The 19,533-nt window shown below is 43.9% G+C and overlaps 1 protein-coding gene across 1 annotated transcript in view; it reads left to right on the top strand.

Moving 5' to 3' along the window:
* The window catches only part of LAMC1 (laminin subunit gamma 1), a 121,207-nt gene extending 107,546 nt beyond the window's left edge, over positions 1 to 13,661 (top strand). The window contains exons 23-29 of the mRNA XM_015569930.1: positions 1,830 to 1,974; positions 3,217 to 3,366; positions 3,624 to 3,738; positions 5,305 to 5,504; positions 6,496 to 6,654; positions 9,033 to 9,132; positions 10,664 to 13,661. Coding sequence (XP_015425416.1) covers positions 1,830 to 1,974; positions 3,217 to 3,366; positions 3,624 to 3,738; positions 5,305 to 5,504; positions 6,496 to 6,654; positions 9,033 to 9,132; positions 10,664 to 10,920 — 1,126 coding nt within the window. The 3' untranslated portion in view covers positions 10,921 to 13,661. The remainder of the gene's footprint in view (positions 1 to 1,829; positions 1,975 to 3,216; positions 3,367 to 3,623; positions 3,739 to 5,304; positions 5,505 to 6,495; positions 6,655 to 9,032; positions 9,133 to 10,663) is intronic.
* The last annotated feature ends 5,872 nt before the right edge of the window (positions 13,662 to 19,533 follow it).

The raw sequence follows: 19,533 nt of genomic DNA, 5'->3' as shown, positions 1-19,533 counted from the left end.
AAATCAGCCAAAGAAAACAGACCATTTCATTCCTGAATTTTTTTTTAAATTAAGTGTAATGTAATTTCTTAAGAAGACTTTAAATTGTAGAGGGCATCAAGTTAAAAAAATTTTTTTAAATAAAATTGCTGGAATGTATGCTCAGTAGGGCAGGCATTTTTGTGTTTTATATACTGCTGAAGTCCCCAATGCCTAAAACAATGTGTGGCATACAGTAAGCACTCAATAAATGTTTGTTGAATGCATTGCAGAACAGCTGTCGACCTCATGGCTGCTTAAGTAAGCCTGAGGTTGGAATATTATCCTCAGTGTCAGAGCAGTTGCATTGGCATTTTGCTGAAACATGTGCTCTCTTTCTGTTACTTGTGAATGTGAATGTGTGAGCTGTGTCCTTTAGTTCATAGAGCATTCCTGGCCTCGTAGCTGGATTTTCTGATTAAAAGAAGACAGCTGAAAACAGTATGGAAAGCTCCCAAGAAAATCAGGTCTTGGAGATCAGTTAATTCCAGTGTACTTCATACATGAATTTTGAAGGAAAGTTTATCATACCAAAATGAATGGCTACATACTGCAGTGTGACATTGCAGTACAATACGAAGTTTTAGAGCTGAAGAAAAATACCTTAGCAGTTACCCATCTAAAATGCATTTATTTGGCTGGAGAGCCTGTTGATGTGTTCCTTGCCATTTGGTGTAGAGTTGCTTTTCTTGGCCAGTAATTGGGTTGCATGTACGAAATCTGAATAGTCAAAGCTATTTCAAGACTGTGTAGTAAATGAACCAAAGTAGGCCTGGCATTAGTGTTTATGAGTAGATACAGGCATTCTTGCTAGCAGACATGGTTTTATATATGAATCACTCTTAAGTAATTGTAGGTAAGTTTTTGAAGAAATATAAACATTTGTTCCTATACATTTTATACCATTAATTTTCTTGGAAAATGTCATTTTCTCAGATTACAGAATGCTACTTGTAAACTCAGGCCCACTAAAATGATTACAAATTTCCAAATGTAGAAGACTTTCTAGTATTTGTAGATGCATATATACATTATTATGTGCAATAAGGTAAGCATTCCTTAATTTCCACTGCTTTCCCCATCAGATGACTCTGTTTCATGGTTTGTTTTTTCTTCTGTTATACAGCCATAAACAAGAAGCTGATGACATTGTCCGGGTGGCCCAGACAGCCAATGACACATCAACTGAGGCATATAATCTGCTCTTGAGGACATTGGCAGGAGAAAATCAAACAGCATTTGAGATTGAAGAGCTTAATAGGAAGTGAGTGAAATCTAAAAGTGGCTTATAGCCATTCAGGTGTTCTTGTAAGTAACACCAGTTCAATGAAAAATCAGATGCTGGCGGATTCAGGGCATGCGTTCTTCAGGCACTAAGGTTTCTTTTGCTTATTCTGCTTTTCACCTGGTCCCATAATTAGAGCTGGGGATGTAGAGCCATGGAGATATTATTTGGTCCGATTACTGTAACTGCAGAAAATGATAAGACTAGCCATGATACTTCAAACTCTGCATAAATGAAAACAGAAGAGGAAAAGAATCATAACAGAGAGAAAATACACTTGAGTTATAAATATTTACAAAGTGTCGCTATGAGACAGTATAAGGTAAACCAAATGCTATGTATAGAATTGATGAGATGAAATGTAAACTTCAGCTGTGTTGGTATTAAACAATAGCAGTTTAAGGCGGCATTTTCTTTGAGATTTTGGAAATACTCTCATAGTGATTTAAACGGAAATGAATCCGCTGAATATTAAGATGCCAAAAGCATCTGAGTTTTTCACGAAATCCCATCTCTTGTCCCTTAGGTATGAGCAAGCGAAGAACATCTCCCAGGACCTAGAGAAGCAAGCGGCCCGAGTGCATGAGGAGGCCAAAAGGGCCGGTGAGAAAGCCGTGGAGATCTATGCCAGCGTGTCCCAGCTGTCACCTGTGGACTCAGGAGCCCTGGAGGTACGGGATTGAATACCTGTATGCACAGGGCTTTGGTTGGCACTGTGTCACTCACCACCCCCCGCTCCCCTCCTCCCTACACACACAGAGTCAGGGTAAGAGCTATTCTGACCAGCCCACAACTGTACACCCACGGACTCACCGCTAAGGCAAGTTCTCTTTTAGATACATAGTAGAACTGATTGAGGTAAAGAATCCTGTGATTATAAACATTAAATAGCAAAGACTACTTTAGTGATATGAATAGCCACTCCCAAGTCTTTAATATAAGTCCAAATTGTAACATGTTTGGATTAATTAAAGCAGAGTACACCTAGACCAGTGATGGCGAACCTACGACACGCATGTCAGAGGTGACACGGGAACTCATTTTTTTGGTTGATTTTTCTTTGTTAAATGGCATTTAAATATATAAAATAAATATCAAAAATATAAGTCTTTGTTTTACTATGGTTGCAAATATCAAAAAATTTCTATGTGTGACATGGCTCCAGAGTTAAGTTAGGGTTTTTCAAAATGCTGACACGCCGAGCTCAAAAGGTTCGCCATCACTGACCTAGACCGTCACTCCCAGGCACTGCCTGGTTGAGAACGAGAGAGAAATAGAATTGGTTTAAATGAAGAAATTACATCAAGATGCTCTAGGTCAGATAAAATATTTTGGAATTGGTAGTAGTATTTTATTTCATCTGTCATCATAAATCTCATTCCAGGCTCTGGACAAATTATATATATATATATGTGTATATCTATATATATATATACATGTTAAAACTTAAAATTTATTATAAGTTACACTTCTTACATCCATAGCATTGACTTTATTTTTACCGTAAAGGTTTAGGTCTCTTCAGACATGAGTATACTATATCATTACACATCTGTGAAATTTGAGAATAGGCAAAACTAATCGATGATACTAAAAATCAGACTGGTGGCAGCTGCATTTTTGGAAAGATGGGTGTGGAAATTGACTGGAAAGAGATACAGGGAATTTCCTGGGGTGGAAATATTCTGTATCCTGATTGGGGTGTTATAGGTAAATATATTTATCTAGATTCATCAAACTAAGCATTGTGCATTTCACCACGTGTAACGTATACCTCGATTTTAAAATAAGGTCCATATCTTGACCTATGCTGTTCTTTTAAGAATACCTATTAAGTACTATAGAGTAGCTAAGCCTGCCTCTTCATCCGTTTGTTTGATATAAAATGGAATGGTCTTACTTGCTTCTCACAGAATGCGGCCAATAAGATAAAGAAGGAAGCTGAGGATCTGGACCGACTGATTGACCAGAAGTTAAAAGATTATGAGGACCTCAGAGATGACATGAGAGCGAAGGAATTCGAAGTGAAGAAACTTCTGGAGGGCGGCAAGGTCGAACAGCAGGTCGGTTTGATTTGCAAGTTGCTCCATTCCTCAGGGCAAAATCTGAAACCGTCCGAGTGCAAGCCGTGTCTGTAATGGCACCACGGTAGCAGAGGCAGCCAAGCACGGCGTACTCAGACCAGGGCCTGCGCAGGATGCCCAGGCCCAGCCTGTTGGGTGCTGGCGAGTCTTGGGATGGCCCTGGCGGTGCCTGATCTGTTAGGAGAGAGGGGGGTCACCTTGGCTGGTTTGGCCTCTGATCAGCCCTGTGCTTGCAGACCGCCGACCAGCTCCTAGCCCGGGCTGATGCTGCCAAGGCTCTTGCCGAGGAAGCTGCTAAACGGGGACGAAATACCTTACAGGAAGCCAATGACATTCTCAACAACCTGAAAGGTATGAAAAAAGGGTCAGATAACAAGGGTCACAGGGGCAATTTGTATGCTTCCTCCACAAGGGCGAGTTCTTTCTTTTAAATTTTAACCATGAGATTCTTTGAAAAATAATAGTTATCCCCACTTATCTGTGAGGGATGTATTTCAAGACACCCCCCCCCCCCATGAATGCCTGAAGCTACAGATAGTACCAAACCCTAGATATAGATAACTGTGATAAAGTTTGATTTATAAATTAGGCACAGTAGGAGATTAACAATAGTAACTACTAATAAAATAGGACAATTACAACAATACACTGTACTAAAAGGAATTGAATGTGGTCTCTCTTAAAATATCTTATTGTATTCCACATACTGCACGATACCCTAGGTTGGTTAAAGGGATGATTCACATCGGAATGGTTCGAAATTTCTTTTTTTAAAAAATATGTTTTTATTGATTTTTAGAGAGAGAGAGGAAGGGAGAGGGATAGAGAGATAGAAACATTGATGATATAGAAAACATCATCAATCTGCTGCTTCCTGCATGGTCTCTACTTAGGATCAAGCCTGCCATGTGGGCATGTGCCCTGACCAGGAATTGAACCAGTGTTTTCTTGGTTCCTGGGTCAAACCTCAACCACTGAGCCACGCCGGCTGGGGAAACTTAGGAGTTGTTTGTTTATAGAATTCCCTATTTAATATTTTTGGACTGTGATTAACAGCAGATAGCTGAAACTGTGGAAAGCAAAATCACAGATAAGGGGGAAACTATTGTAATAGAATAAATTCCATATACTGTCATCCAGATTCAACAGTTATGATTTTTACTGCACTTAATTCATCCTCCAATATCCAACTTTTTAATCCTCACCCAGGATATATTTTTATTTATTGTCTTGGGGAAGAGAGGGAAACATCAATCTGAGAAATACCAATTGGTTACCTCCTGTATGCACCCCAACCGGTGATCAAACCCACAACCTAGATATGTGCCCTGACAAGGAATCGAACCTGAAACCTTTCTGGTGTACAGGACAATGCTCCAACTGAGCCATCTAGCCAGGGCCCACTTAAAAAAAAGAGGTGTTCTGAATGCACTGTGTGGTCCTGGATTTGTCTCTGATAAAGCAGCCACAGGCTCTATGAATACTAATGCTTGACACAAGGATGGTTGACTGTAGGGTCCCAGTGTCAGTGGGGTTGAGTTTGAATCGTCGATCCCCGTCTCACTGTGAACCCTTGGGGAAATTACCTATCTCTTCAACCCTCAGTTTTCTCACATATAAACATGGCACAATGCCCGCATCACAGACACAATAAAGCTCTTCACTCAGCACCTAGCTCATCGTGAACACAAGGAAACCGCAGTTTTTAGTACGGGTTGAGGTGGTAGTGATGGCGTGCCCAGCACTCTGCCTGAAAGTACACTTCTTGGGTAAGAATTTGCCTTCTGGAGCTAGATGCTCATTCCTCTGACCCTCCCACCCATGGAACTGTGCGCTTGTTCTTCTGAGATTTCAGTCCATGCTACTTTCATCTTCTCCCCCAACTTTCCGCAAATGCATTTCTTGAACTTGTTTTAGACTTCGATAAGCGAGTGAATGATAACAAGACTGCTGCAGAGGAGGCGCTAAGGAGAATCCCCGCCATCAACCAGACCATATTTGAAGCCAATGAAAAGACAAGGGAGGCGCAGCTGGCCTTGGGCAACGCGGCGGCGGACGCCACGGAGGCTAAGAACAAGGCCCACGAGGCGGAGAGGATCGCCAGCGCTGTCCAGCAGGTGTGTGTGCGCCTCTGCTCGAGACAAAGTCTTCGCTCATGTGTTTCTTGAGTTATTTTCCTCTTTCTTTCCAGACCCTCAAGAGCCCTGGTAAATTTTCCCTTGACCCCAGTAAAATGATCTTAGGCTAGCCTTGTCATTTTTTTCTTTTTTACTAGGCAGTAGAATAGGCAACTCTGCTGATCTAGGAAGGTGAACCGTGGAAAGGGTCTTTGACTAAAATGTCTACTGTCTCAGTGGCAGGATCTGAGTTTGTGAGCAGGTAGATGGCTTCAGGGACCCATAGAGCCCCTTCCTACAAAAAAAAAAAAATTAGGCTCTTCCTCAATCAGTCCAGTTCTTTGACCTGGACTGTTGACATTTTTTTTCAATCTTGTATCGAGTGCCAAGTCAATATATCTTTGAAGCTGCTCATTCAAGCACGTTGGCCATACCTAAGCCCCACCTGTTTGGAATTCCTATAGCTGCCATTGCTGGCTTCCTCTACTCATTGTTCGGCTGGCTTTTTCCCTACCTACAGGTCAATCTACTTGTTTTATTAGGAGGATTGGTGCTGACTCTAATATTACATATCTGAGAATCGCACACATTTTTAGTTCCTTTAGAACAGTCAGTTTCCGCTTAACGGAATTGTATGAAATATTCCTGTTTCGGGATTTTGGTCTTTTTGTACATTATGATGTACAACTGCCAAGTAAAACAAGGCCAGCTTTGAATTTAAAATGTATCCAAGTGAAAGAATCTAATCAATATGATGTGGTGGAAAGAGTTCCCCATGAAAATGTGCAGCATTTGCCAGCTCTGTGACCTCAACTAAAAATGGGAATAGTAGAAGGCAAAAAATAAACGATAAACTCAATATGCAAGTCAACAGCCAGTATAAACTACTGCCCTGTTCTTTGTGGATTGTAGTTTTGAGCCATTTGACAGGTTAATGTGGTGGGTTTTTTTTTTTTTTTTTTTTTTTAACAATTCTTTATTTTGTGCTTAGAATGCTACCAGCACCAAGGCAGAAGCTGAAAGGACTTTTGCAGAAGTGACAGACCTGGATAATGAGGTGAACAATATGTTGAAACAGCTACAAGAAGCAGAAAAGGAGCTGAAGAAAAAACAAGATGACGCGGACCAGGATATGATGATGGCGGGGATGGTAAGCAACATTGACCTAGGTGCTCGTGGGCAGAAAGGGAAGGGTATTTCATTAAAAAAGAATCTCTTTCATATGGACTTCCGTTTTTCACTGTGTTTCCTAGTCAGGAATTGGGTTAGTAACTTACATAGAAGACCAAGAATTTGGATGTTCTGCCAGGTGGTTGCACAATTGTCCTGTCCCAAAGCTGCTCTCAGTTAAAATCGAAACATTGTTTTTGCACATCTGAGGCTTTAGGGTATTTCACAGTATGTGTTTATATTTTTGAATGGGTAATTCATAGAGGGTATAAAGTAAAAAAGGAACAAAAAAGGATGCAATGAAAAGTCAGTTTCCATCCTACTGTTGTTCTCCCAGCACTTGCTCCCTTGAGGCAAAGACCCGCTTGTTGTGTAAAAGGACATTTTTTGAAGCTGGCAAACCATCCCAAACTTGCATCCCACTTAATTGTTCACCTTTTGTGTGATGACATCGTTTGTAACCAAGTTGACTTGTGAATGCACAGCCCAACTAAAAACGGTTGATGCTGTATTTTGCTTTTGAAAGACTTTAATGAAGCCACAAGGATCATACTAGTACTCCTTCCCAGTTCCATCTGATCACAATCACAGGAATGATGGACATGAACTCATTTTGTTGTGCACTTCCAGTCCTGCTAAAAAAAACAGGCCCTTCGCTGTGGGTCATTTTCGCCTTGGGATGGGAAGGAGAAATACTAGGCAGTTCATCTAGGTAGAGAAGACATTGAGGAAGTGATAACAGGAAGCATCCCTGTGCAAACACCCTGTTTTATTATGCTTTTTTTGATGGGTTTTGTGGGTTAGTTTTTTTTTGTTTTTTTTTTTTATTGACTTCATTTTCCGTAGCAAGGTGTGGCCCAACTGGAAATTCCCATCTAGTCAAAATAGGTGTTTCTCCTATGAGGGTCTCTGGATTTCATCTGTAATCTGGTTGTAGAAACATTCGTTTTAGAGCCGGTTGGAAGAAGAGGCCGTATTCTTTTCTCTTTAAAAAAAATTTTTTTTATTGATTTCAGAGAGGGAGTGAGGGGGAGAGAGAGCTAGAAACATCAAAGATGAGAGGGAACCATTGATCGGCTGCCTCCTGCAAGCTCCCTACTAGGGATCGAGCCTGCAACCCAGGCATGTGCTCTGACTGGGAATCAAACCGTGACCTCCATTGTTGTTGTTCCTTTCGGTAAATAACTTCTAAAGAGCACAACTCACCGTCACACACACACTATCCTACTTACATTTTTATCAATCCTGAAAGGCCAGCACTGGGCCAGTATTGTGACTTGGTGGTTGGTTTGTTTTTTTAACCCAAAGAGCGCAGGCTCATGGTTATTCCCAGAAGGGGCAGCAGGGCCCAGGCAGCACCATTGCTCTCGGCCACAGCTCAGTCCTTTGTGCACAGAGCAGCCTGCGAAGGCTCCGGAGGAACGGCTGACTGTGATTTCCAGAGATTAACCATTGATTTGTGATTAATGGGAAAAAATGGGAATTTTTTTCTTTTTAAAATTTTGACATTGTTTCTATCCAAAAATTTTACGTTGTTTTGACCCCAAAACTAAGAAAACAATGATGTGGCAGGGAGCTCACAGCCGCTCGCTTGTGTCCTAAGAGATTTATTTCCGAGAGCATCTGTGCTCTGATATTTGAAGACTTCCTCTTCCCTGGCTGTCTCCTGTGACTCATGCACAAGTGTATTTATTCAGGTTTCCTGGAGTTTTCCCAATTATATTTACCTTCGGTTGATTTTTAAAATATAAATTGTTTTGGCCCACAGTGTGCGTGCGTGCGTGTGTGCGTGTGTGTGTGTGTGTGTGTGTGTGTGTGCTCGCGCACACGTGTGTGCATGCATACATGCAGGTTGGGGAGACAGTTATAGAAGAGTGGCACTTGACTATGAAAGTTTCCTGAAGATAGGACATTTCTAATAATGAGGCTCCTAAGAGTGTCCTGAAAGGCATGTTTTTGGGTCTAAAAATGTAGTTTTTGTGCTCATTCTTTAAAAATAACTTGTTTCTGCCTGTTGGATTTTATTATGAATACAGCTCCATGTGTTTTTGAGTGAGAGAGTGAGAAAAGGGGATCATGTTGATCTTTAAAATACAAACACAGTTAGTGTAGGCATACTGAGTGCCTATTCGTGACTGTTATGTGTATTAAAAATAGCAACATCCTCAACATGAAGATGTACCTGCCCGGCCCCGCTCCCCCCCCCCCCCAAAAAAAAAAAAACCGCCCTACAGTGAGAGAGTGAGGTTTTATGAGTTAGGAAAATTAGATTAGTTGGCTCACTGGGGAAGATAGTGCTTCAAGCAGATGAAAACATACTGTCAGGACAGGTGTATCATTTATCCTTTCCCCCCACAGGCCTCGCAGGCTGCTCAGGAAGCCGAGATCAATGCCAGAAAGGCCAAGAACTCGGTCTCCAGCCTCCTCAACCTTATTAACAACCTCTTGGAGCAGCTGGGTGAGTAGCCAAAGCGTCCTTTAGGGAGTCTCCGGATTCTTTGTACTGTCCTTGGGCTCTGATGTAGCTGATTCAAAAACAGATATGATACATGATGCGAATATTGTGTGAACTGAATCTGGACTTTTGGTTGTATTAACCCAGTTAGTACGTACAAGGTCCTTCCATAGAACCTGACTAGGCATTGAGTCTGACCGTGGTCCTAGGACTCAACAGAAGTTTGGAGACGTGTTGCCAGCAGGGGTGGCTCATTTACGATTGAGGTTTAGGATCCAGTCGTACAGTGATTATCCTTAGCTCATCCTGCTGGCAGTGTCTTTAGAGGATTTCAGTGATGTGATAGAAGAACACTTTCGACTGGTTGTGACGCCACTGCCTGGAATTCTCTTCCTTTGCCGATTGAAGGATAAATCTGATGAGGTGACGCTTACGTGTCAAAAGGAAAAAAGGCTTGATTTTTTTCAAGGAAATATACTGGAGACCACTCTTCATCCAACTTGATAGAGAGCAGGCTTCCTATAAGACAGATCTCCTTTGTCACTGGCCTTCCTCATGAAGTGGGAAACTGTAGTCAGCAGCTCTGTACAAGGCATTCCATTCATTTCCTAGCCTTTAAAGTTTGGGCAGTCTTTTTTTTGAGGGGGTGGGGGTGTATTTTTTATCTGTCTCAGATGTCAAGAATAATAAACGATGTGCTAGCAGATGGGTTTGAAAATGAAAGTTAGCTAAAAGAGGTCGATTTTTGTGGAAGAAAGAGCTGGATTGTAAAGTTCGTCGGACTAGGGTTGGAATCTTTGCTTTGTTGCCCGGAAGCTGTGCAAACTTGGGCAACTTGACATCTGAGAATCCCTGATGTCACATGGCCTTGTGAGCAGTTAATCAAGTACAGCATGTCTGAAGTGCTGACTTTTGTGTGGAAGTCTGCTTCCATTTGTTATGGAAATAGTTCCTTTCCAAAGAACCTCTCTTTCTTGCTGGTTTTAAAGTGAAGCTTTGCCGAGATGATGTCATCATTTCAGCCCTGGCCGTTTCTCACAGGGCTCCTCATAGTGCCTGACTCCTGAGAGCAGGACATGACTCCCAGACCAGCTCAGCTTCCCTGGAACCTCAGCGCTGAGGCTTAGGGTTCCAGCCCATAGGGGTTTGTGTATATTAGATGGCACTGAAATGACACACAGGTTACGTGGAAAAAGTATTAAATGCCACCAGATGACCTTCAAAACCACAGCAAGGTTTAAGGTCCCAAGGCTGGCCACTTAGGAAACAGTTCACAAAAACCATTTTCTCAGAAAATCCATCCAGCCCAGTATTCAGTTCATGTTCTCCCCCTTCCTGCCGGGTTGGGTCGGCGGGGTGCTTGGCTTGCCTTACGGATGTCCTGGCACGGCAGGGACAAGTCCCATTTGCAGGCCGCCTTTTCATAGTGGCAGCTGCGGGGCTCTGTGAACAGGCCAGGGGGGTACTTGTGGAGTAAAGGCATAATCCTTTCTGAACACGTCTGTTCTCTTCTGGGTCCTCTCTGACTCTACAGGGCAGCTGGACACCGTGGACTTGAACAAGCTCAACGAGATTGAAGGCACCCTGAACAAAGCCAAAGACGAAATGAAAGTCAGCGATCTGGACAGGAAAGTATCTGACCTGGAGAACGAAGCCAGGAAGCAGGAGGCCGCCATCCTGGACTACAACAGGGACATCGAGGAGATCATGAAGGACATCCACAACCTGGAAGACATCAGGAAGACCTTACCCTCCGGCTGCTTCAACACCCCGTCCATCGAAAAGCCCTAGTGCCTTCCCTCAGGGCTGGCGGGCAGGCAGTCCTCCGGCCGCCGGGAGCCACTGTGGGGCCGGGGCGTGCCTCCACACAAAGATGACATTTTCAGACCCCCACTTCTCTGCTGCTCGCCACCGCTGTCCTTTTGACCCAGGAAAAGTCACAAAGTTTAAAGAGAAGCAAACGAAACATCGCGAATCGGGAACCAAGGGTTTTATCTAACAGAGTCTCTCTTCCACTTAACGGTGCTCCCTGACCCACACTTTCCCTTCTGAGTCGCGCAAGGACGTGTCCTCTCACGGTGGCGGCCTCCTCCAGTGGCGTGCGCACTTCGTGGGAACCCTTGCGGGCTAGGGCTGGGCAAGTCACCCTCCCTTTCTCACTGGTGCCAACAGAACCTCCTCCGCCCCAGTCCTCTTGTTTCTATGAAGGAAAAGTTTGGCTGCTCATTGTAGCGTTGTGATGGCCAGTATAGCCAGCCTATAGCTAAAGAAAACGCATCCACATCTCCTGACCCTCCTCCTTGTAAGCGAAAGTAACTAAACCTCCTGTGCCAAAGGTATTGGTCCCTTAGAAGGTCGAGAGCCATCACCACTTGCTTTAGCTACTTTGACACTGAGCCATCCCCGGGTAAGGATGTTCACGACAGTGTCCGGGAGAACGTGGGGCCGAACATCTTCTCCTCTGTTAACAATTGACTAGGAAGATAAACATTCTTTAGATCCTTGGGCAGCTGATCATTTCAGTCTGGATGGGCAGCTTGTACTTGCCACTAGACATCTTTTGATATTCCTGTCAATGGCATTTATGCAGAAGAAATAGGGATATGATAACCACTAAAGTTGTTATTTTTTTCCCCAAATCTGATTCTTAGAGCTTTGTGTTAGTGTGTTGGCATGGGAACTAGTGTTGTTATCTGGCAGAAAACAGTTGGTCCCTAAGAACTTGACAAAACGAAAGAAAAACAAGCCCCAGTCTTTTCTGGCGAAGGGATAAAACTTAGGTCAGTTTTTATTGTCAGGATCCCATGTATCCATTTTTCTTCCAGTGGGAAGAGATGACGTATTTGATCCTTAGCCTCATTTTTTTCCCCCTGACGTTCCCATCGTCTAGAATCCCTCAAAACACGTGTTTGCCAAATCCAAGTGGCAAAGACTTGCCCTCAGTAGTTCCTACAGCTGCCAACACCATCTAGTTCCTGCACTTTGTGATTTTTAAACCCACTCCAACCCTTCCCTCCAAATGTCGAGGGAAGACCCTTACGTGGAGTTTCCTAGTGGGCTTCTCGACTTTTGATCCTCAGCTCTGTGGTTTTCTTTGAAGATCACAGTGTGACAATTCCCTGCCACACGCCCCCTTCCTCCTACCAACCTGCCTTTGAGATTCATATATAGCCTTTAACACTATGCAACTTTGTACTTTGCGTAGCGGGGGGAAAGAAACTATTATCTGACACACTGGTGCTATTAATTATTTCAAAATTTATATTTTTGTGTGAATGTTTTTTTTGTTGTTTATCATGATTATAGAATAAGGAATTTATGTAAATATACTTGGTCCTCTTCCTAGAATGGCACTGTCTGTTCACTTCTTTCCACTTCTCATCCCGGGCACAATGTGTCTGATTACCTCCGCCCCTTCCATCCGCAGTTCTCCGGATCGTACCTGTTCCGTCCCTTTGCTCTTTGCCTTGTGTTTGCAGCATGCCCGTTCTCTCACGCGAACATCAGCCTGCTTTCCTCCAGCCGCAGCCAGCATCCCAGTCCCTCGCCCCCTGCTCCACTGCAGCCCTGGTGATCCTAACCGGCAGCACAGTGTTGCTCTTACCGCCTGCTCCAGAGCAGGAATTCCAGGCTGCCTGGGGATGGTGGGGTGGGGACATTTTGCAGAAGGATATCTTCAACATCGGTGTGGCTCTAGCCAGGAATGAGCTAGAGATGCCCGTTCTGCAATGGTTGGAGCTGGATGGGTCAGTCTTAGGAGAGATGGCGTAATTCCCGAGAGCGTGTCAGGGAGGAACTCCAGAGAGAGTGGGAGAGCCGCCTAGCTCAGTTCTGCCCCTTCCCATCTCCCCTTGCGACCAGAGGTGGCTTCACGTGGCACACCCCTAAGCCTTCACTCTTGCTTCTCTCCTGCTCTCCCAGGACCCATGGCTCCTCCTTGCCAAGTTGTCGCAGCAGTGTTTCCTAGCTAGTTCCTCTGGGAAAGTGGCTGTTTCCTAATAGACGTTGCGGTCAAGGTTGCAGGAAGAGGCCTGAGATAGACTGCCAGGGTAGTTTTCCATCCAGCCTCTCGGGCAGGGTCACTCCAGTGAGTCTTGGGCCCCGGTAAAATATTTTGATCCTGTTGTTGTTGGCTTTTTCTTTTCTCCTCCATCTGTGTGGTATATTTGTAAGCAGAATTTTATTTTTTAAATGAAAGTTCTTTATAAGATGATACCTTGACTACACCCCTGCAATATAGCCATTGTTTCATTGTATAGTTCCAGTTATCTGTATTTGACAATTTAGTACAATCGACAGGGTGGCTGCTGCGGAATGCTGGGTGTCACAGGGGCAGAGACAGCTGCTCCCTGGGATTCTGTTTTTAATTCCAAGTGTGGCCCTTTTACATGTGCCTTCACCTGAGCTGTTTGCCTTCATTTCTACAGTCTTGCTCTCCAGGATGGTGAATAAAATGCAACACTTGGCAATTTTTATGTTTTAAAAAACCAGTATTTTATTTATAATAAAATCTGAATATTTGTAACCCTTCATATTTGGTGCGTCTTGAGTATGGCGGCGGGGGTTGGGGAGCATGAGATGTGTTAAAAGGTGTTTACTTATTTTCGTAAGAGCAATCCTCTGTGTGTGTGTGTGAATTTTTTTCTCTTAGCCTTCTCAGATTGGGGTACTTCGGTATAGCCCACTGGTTGGCAAGCTTTTTCTGTAAAGAGCTAGATAGCAAACATTTGTCTTAGACTTTGCAGTCCCGACAGTATCTGTTACAACCACTCCGCCATTGTAGGAGAGAGGCCACCATCGACCGCATGTGAACAAATGAGTGTTGCTGCTGCGTCCCAGTAAAGCTATTTACAAACACAGGCCATGGGCCTGCCGTCTGTAGTTTACCCCTGGTGTCATCTCAAAACTCGATGAATGACTACTGAGGACTATTTTTAAGTTCTTTGGGCGTCCTACATTAGCAGCTGTATGTAACAAGTTGTTTCGCCTTTTGAATACTCTCATGTCTTTAGCTAATGATGGTTTCTTCAGATGATGAGAAACACCCAAACACATGGAATAAAAAGAGAAAATGAGTAAGTAATGTGCTAGACCAGCAGGCCAGGCATTGCTCATCATACCTCTGCCCGCCTGGAGGGCTGAGCTGGCTGGAGTCACCTGAGACCAGGTGAGCAGTGTTGGAACTACAGAGATAGCAGGTGGGCTTTGGTTCGCTCTTCAGTGCTGTCGATAGCCCCGCGTCCCTGTGGAGGACATGCCACCTTCCCCGTCTTCTGCATCATTGTAACTACGTAACTGTAATGAAAGGCCTGAGCGCTTCCCTTTCGACTTCCTCCCTCTGAGAGCTTTAGAGGGCACGAGTTACTAGCTCTCCTACACACCTCCTCTTAGTTTGTTTGCAGGATCCGGTTCAAATACAAATATATCCTTTCTAGCGACTGTCAGCGGGATGGGTGGGACTTTTAAAACGTGCTCCTGTTCCTTTTGTTTCCACAGTTTCTGCAAAGTTGGTACCAGCATCATGCGATCCAAAAAATCCTCAGAGGCTTACTCCTTAAGTAAGCATCATAGTCCCAGTGAATCTGAATTCACCGACTCTGTCCATGAAGCTTATGGTGGAATAATGCCGGAGAAGACCCCTGGGACCAAGGGGTCCTGAGGTAGAAAAGCAGGTGGCACCTTCTTCCTTAGGTGAGGAAAGTCCTGGCCCGAGGAAACATCAGAGGTCCCTAGGCCCATAGCTTATGGAAACAAGTGAGAACTGGTCAGTGGCAGACAGTTTTGCCCATTCACACTAAGTAGGTCTAAATGAAGTGAGTATTCCTAGTTGGAGTGAAAAATAAGAAACTTCCTAGTTAGTAATCTCTCTCTCAGAGGCTCCCCTGGTTCAGGAGTCGTCAACTAGCGTGTCCTATATTCGTACTGAGTGTCCTGGAAGGATTGCATCTGCTCTGCATGAATAAATGACATTCGAAATGCATGCTTAAGAAAGGGAAATATTTAGCAGAAGTCCAAAGAAAAGCTTCAAAGTCCCCGATTTGCGATTCAAATCTGAGAAAGTCCAACATTTCCAGTGTTGTTATAAAACCTCCATGTCTTTGCTGTAACTCTTCCCTCTGCCTAGAACACCCTTCCTTTCCTCTCTCCAATACAGGAAAGTCCTCTTGAATCTAGCCACTCCATCCTGAGGTCCACTACCCCTCCTTGTACTGTCTCCTTCTTCTGTCTCCTAGCACGGCCCGTGGGCACATGTTTATTGATGAGGTGTTCCACCCATCTCTCCCTCCCTTCCCCTTCCCAAGACCCAGGTCTGTGTCATTCATAGCCACATCCTCAGGGCTGGGAGATGTAGTTACTGAAGTTGTCTCCATGACACGAACGTAGTCATCCTTCCTCATCTGCCTTTTCTCCTTATTCTGTTCCTTTTCCCCTGCTGTGTGCAGAGAGGGAGGTTTAGAGATACTTGTTAATGCCCGCACTTGCCTCCTTCCAACAACATTCTGCTCCCTCAACACACTCATCTACGCAGGGATTTGCAGGACCATAAGCAAAACCAACTGTTGTCTTTCACCAAATGGCACTGCACACGCCACACACACAGCTAAGCAGCCAGCGTCCAGTGAGTGATGCGATCTGTTCTGCAAGGCCCGTTCCTCCAGCGCCAGCCTCACGCTAGCCATTCCCAGTGCCATGGGAACAGACTGGTATTAGAAGCCTTGTAATAGAGGCCCCTGGGTCAGTCTCTCTCCCTTGCTCACTGAGGTATGGCTTATGAGTAATTAAGCCCTAGAGGTATGGCTTGTGAGTAATTCAAAACAGTTTGTATTTATTTCTACAAAAAGTGGAGGGCCACACCTTGATTGGAAATGTGACCTCCTCTTACAGCATGATTCCCACAATAATGTCCACGTTGACTTAAGTGACTGTGAAATGTGCCTACTTATACCTGTGAGGACCGCCCTTCCTCCCGCCTATCATCCATTTTCGCTATGGCTAGTAGCAAATAATTCTATTTGAATTTCAGGCTGATGTTTTAGGGGGTCCATTCCATGGAGTCTGCCCTGATACTGAGATCCTTCATCATGGCAGTACTAAAGGTGATCATCAGCCTTTGTGCCGTGGCAACTAAGTGTTAAGCATTTCTAGTGCAATTTCTTTCTGAATATTCAGCGCCCGCCTTCTGGGATTACCACCCTAGTTTTCCCTGCTCTTCGCTGTTAACCGATCCCCACCGTTTCTTCCACGGACGCTTCTTTCCTCCTGAGCATAGTTCCCAGCTTGAGGTTCATGCAACGTAAGCACAGGTCCAGCCGCAGCAGAACTGTTTGGGGAGGAAGGGCCGTGCTGGTGTGGGTTACACCTCGGGTTGCTGAGCCAGCGTCCAGGATGAAGGCTCGGGGGAGACAGCTGTGATTTGGGTGATTACACGTTTAGCCTGGTCAGAGAAGTGTGTGTTGCAACTTGCTGATTGCTCTTGGCTCAGACAGTCTGCCCTCCGCGGTCTTGGTTGGGCTGATGCATAGGCTGAGAACGGGCCAGAGATGCGAGTTTCACCCTGTAGATTTCAGATGGGTCGCCCTCTTTAAGTTCCTGGGGACTTTGGAAGGACTGGCACTATCGAGATAGCTTGCATTATATGCCCTGTTGGAAAAGCCACCTTCGTAATCATTTTCTTTGTTTTGCCCCTCATTTGATTAGGGTCTCCATTTGCCCAGTGAGGAAATTCAAGCATGGCCCCCCTCTCCATCACCCTCACCCCTATTGTAGCATGTTGCCTTATTCACTCGTGATTTTGGTTTATTTTCCCTTTAAGAATTTTTATGGTACACAATTATTTTCAGTTTCAACAAATCCCCTTTTGGAGAAATCAAAGCAGAATTTAAAGTATGTTAGTAACTTGACCAATATATGGGAACCAGTTAGTGGCAGAATTATCACTTGGAACCTGATTGTCCTCAAGCAGCCTGGCCCATATACACCACCCAGCTCACACTCCTCTCCTGCTGCCCTACTTACGTCCAGGGGCAGAGTGTAAAGCTGGCTCAGCTCTCTCTCCCTTCACCGAGCTTCCTCTAATGTTAACATCTGAGAGAACCACGGCACATTTGTCAAAACTTAAGAAATTAATATTGGCAGAATACTCTTAACTATAGTCGTTTCCCTGCTTTTAAACACTTTCTTCTTCAAGACACCATTTTTAAAGTAATACTGAATTTTAAAATAGAAACAGAATATTCCAAAATAACTTATTTTACTTTCATAATAGACATAAGACTCCTCAATTGTACAACATTCATAGTTTATTACAAATAATGTCATTAAACAAATTGCTAATATGTCCTTAATGCTTCAAAAGAGATTTTTAAAGATCAGAATGAACATGTCATTCATAATAATGTGACAAATTTAAGTATTTATTAGAAATGGGAGATTTGCTTATAACAAAGACTACATTAACATTTTTTTTATCTACACAATTTAACACTTACAGAAAAATTGCGAGAATAGCACAAAACGTTCTTTGATAGTTTACCTGGATTCCCTAAGTGTTAATATTTTACTACATTGGCTGTTTTGCTGCTCTCACTCTTGTTCTCTTACTCTTGCTGTCTGTGGAAGGAGGAAGGGAGAAAAGGAGATAGGGAAGGAGAGAGGGAGGGAGGGAGGGAGAGAGGGAGGAAGAGAGAGAGAGAGAGACTTCTAAATTGAAGGCATGTTGCCCCATTGACCCATAAATACTTCAATGTAAAGACAGGGAGCTTTTTTATATAACTACAGTACAATTGTCAAAATCGGAGAAATTACCATTGATAGACTACTCTTATCTACAGCCATTGTTCAGTTCTTACCACTTGTGGTAGGCAGAATGATGGGCCTCCAAAGATATCCACATGCTAATCCCTACAACCTGTGAATGGATTAGGTTACTCAGCAAAGGGGAATTTAAGCTGATCTTACAATACATTATCTTGGTTATCCGGGGCCAATATAATCCTAAGGATTCTTAAAATTGGAACAGGGAGGCAGGAAAGGAAGCCACAGTAATGCAATGTGACAAGAACTAGGCCCACCATTGCTGGCTGGAGGATGGAGGAAGCGGGCAGGAGCCAAGGAACGCGGGCGCCTCTAGAAGATGGAAAAGGTGGGAATGGCTTCTCCCCTAGAGCCTCCAGAAGGGAATAGAGACACCTTGATTGACACCAGGAAAACCCCAATCAGACTTCTCACCTACAGAAATGCAATAAAGTTGTGTTGTTTTAAGCCACTGAATTTAGGGTAATGTGTTACACAGCCATAGATAACTAATATGTCATTTGTCTCAATAATGTCCTTTAGAGAAAAAGAAAATCTGAACTCATGTGTTGTGTTCAGTTGTCATGTCTCTTTCATGCCCTTTCATCTGGAACAGGTCCTGAGACTTCCTTGGTATTTTATGACATTGACAAATCTACTTTTTAAACCTTGTAAGTATTTTCATTTCCAATTGATTTCTCCACTTTCCACAAGACCTTTTAAATACTAATGTCTGTCCACGAGCTGTGAACAGACCAAAAGATCATGGAAGAGACTAGACTTTTTATAATTCATCATTACCATCTAATGCTACAAATTTGGCGAGCTTGTCCTGAATGTTTCCTCAAGCGTAAAATGAAAGAGAGCCAAGTCATTTAGTATGAGAGATGCCTTTGAAATTAGGATAACCAACAAATACACCTGAAGACATCAAAAGAAGTTCAATTTTAATCTCGGGCCCTATCACGTGGCCACAATTCATGGACAAGTTAGCCAAGTGCCCTCAACTAAGTCGACTCGCCTACGTTTCCTAGAAATAGGTAAGTAGGTGTAACTATACAAAATGTAGTATAACCAGGCAAACTGAAGTTACTGTGGGGCCGGAAGCTTGTAAAATTTGGGGCCTTCTTTTTAAAAATCTATGAAATCACTAATGCAAAAGTAAGTACGGAGCCGGGAAGGACCCATGAGCTCCATCATCCCCACATGGGAAATCCAACCACAGTGCACGTACTGTATTTATTTTAAGGCCGAGCAATTGCTTCCTTTATGTCACTGTTTCACTGGGCGTGTGCATGACTGTACTTCCCTTGCGCTGCAGACACCTCAGCCACTGTCTGGCCAGGAGAACCTGTTTGGTGTGCTCACTGCATGACGACATGGGTGCGGCTCCGAGGGGAGTGCCCGGCCTCCAGAATGTGCCCGGAGGCTGCAGAATCAGCCTTCTGCCAGAGGAAGAAAGGGCACCCCAAGGCGTGCATTCACTGGGGCAACGGGCAATGGCTTGACGGGGCAGAGCCTTCACGGTCTGCTTCATTAAGTCTTTCAAACTCAGAAATGGAAGAGGCACAGCTGAATTCTGTTTTAAAAATATATAGTTTTATTTATTTC

This window comes from Myotis davidii, unplaced genomic scaffold (assembly GCF_000327345.1).
Source record: "Myotis davidii unplaced genomic scaffold, ASM32734v1 scaffold362, whole genome shotgun sequence".
Taxonomy (NCBI): Eukaryota; Metazoa; Chordata; class Mammalia; order Chiroptera; family Vespertilionidae; genus Myotis; species Myotis davidii.
The sequence above is the reverse complement of the archived record's forward strand: the minus strand, read 5'-3'. Positions and strand labels throughout refer to the sequence as shown.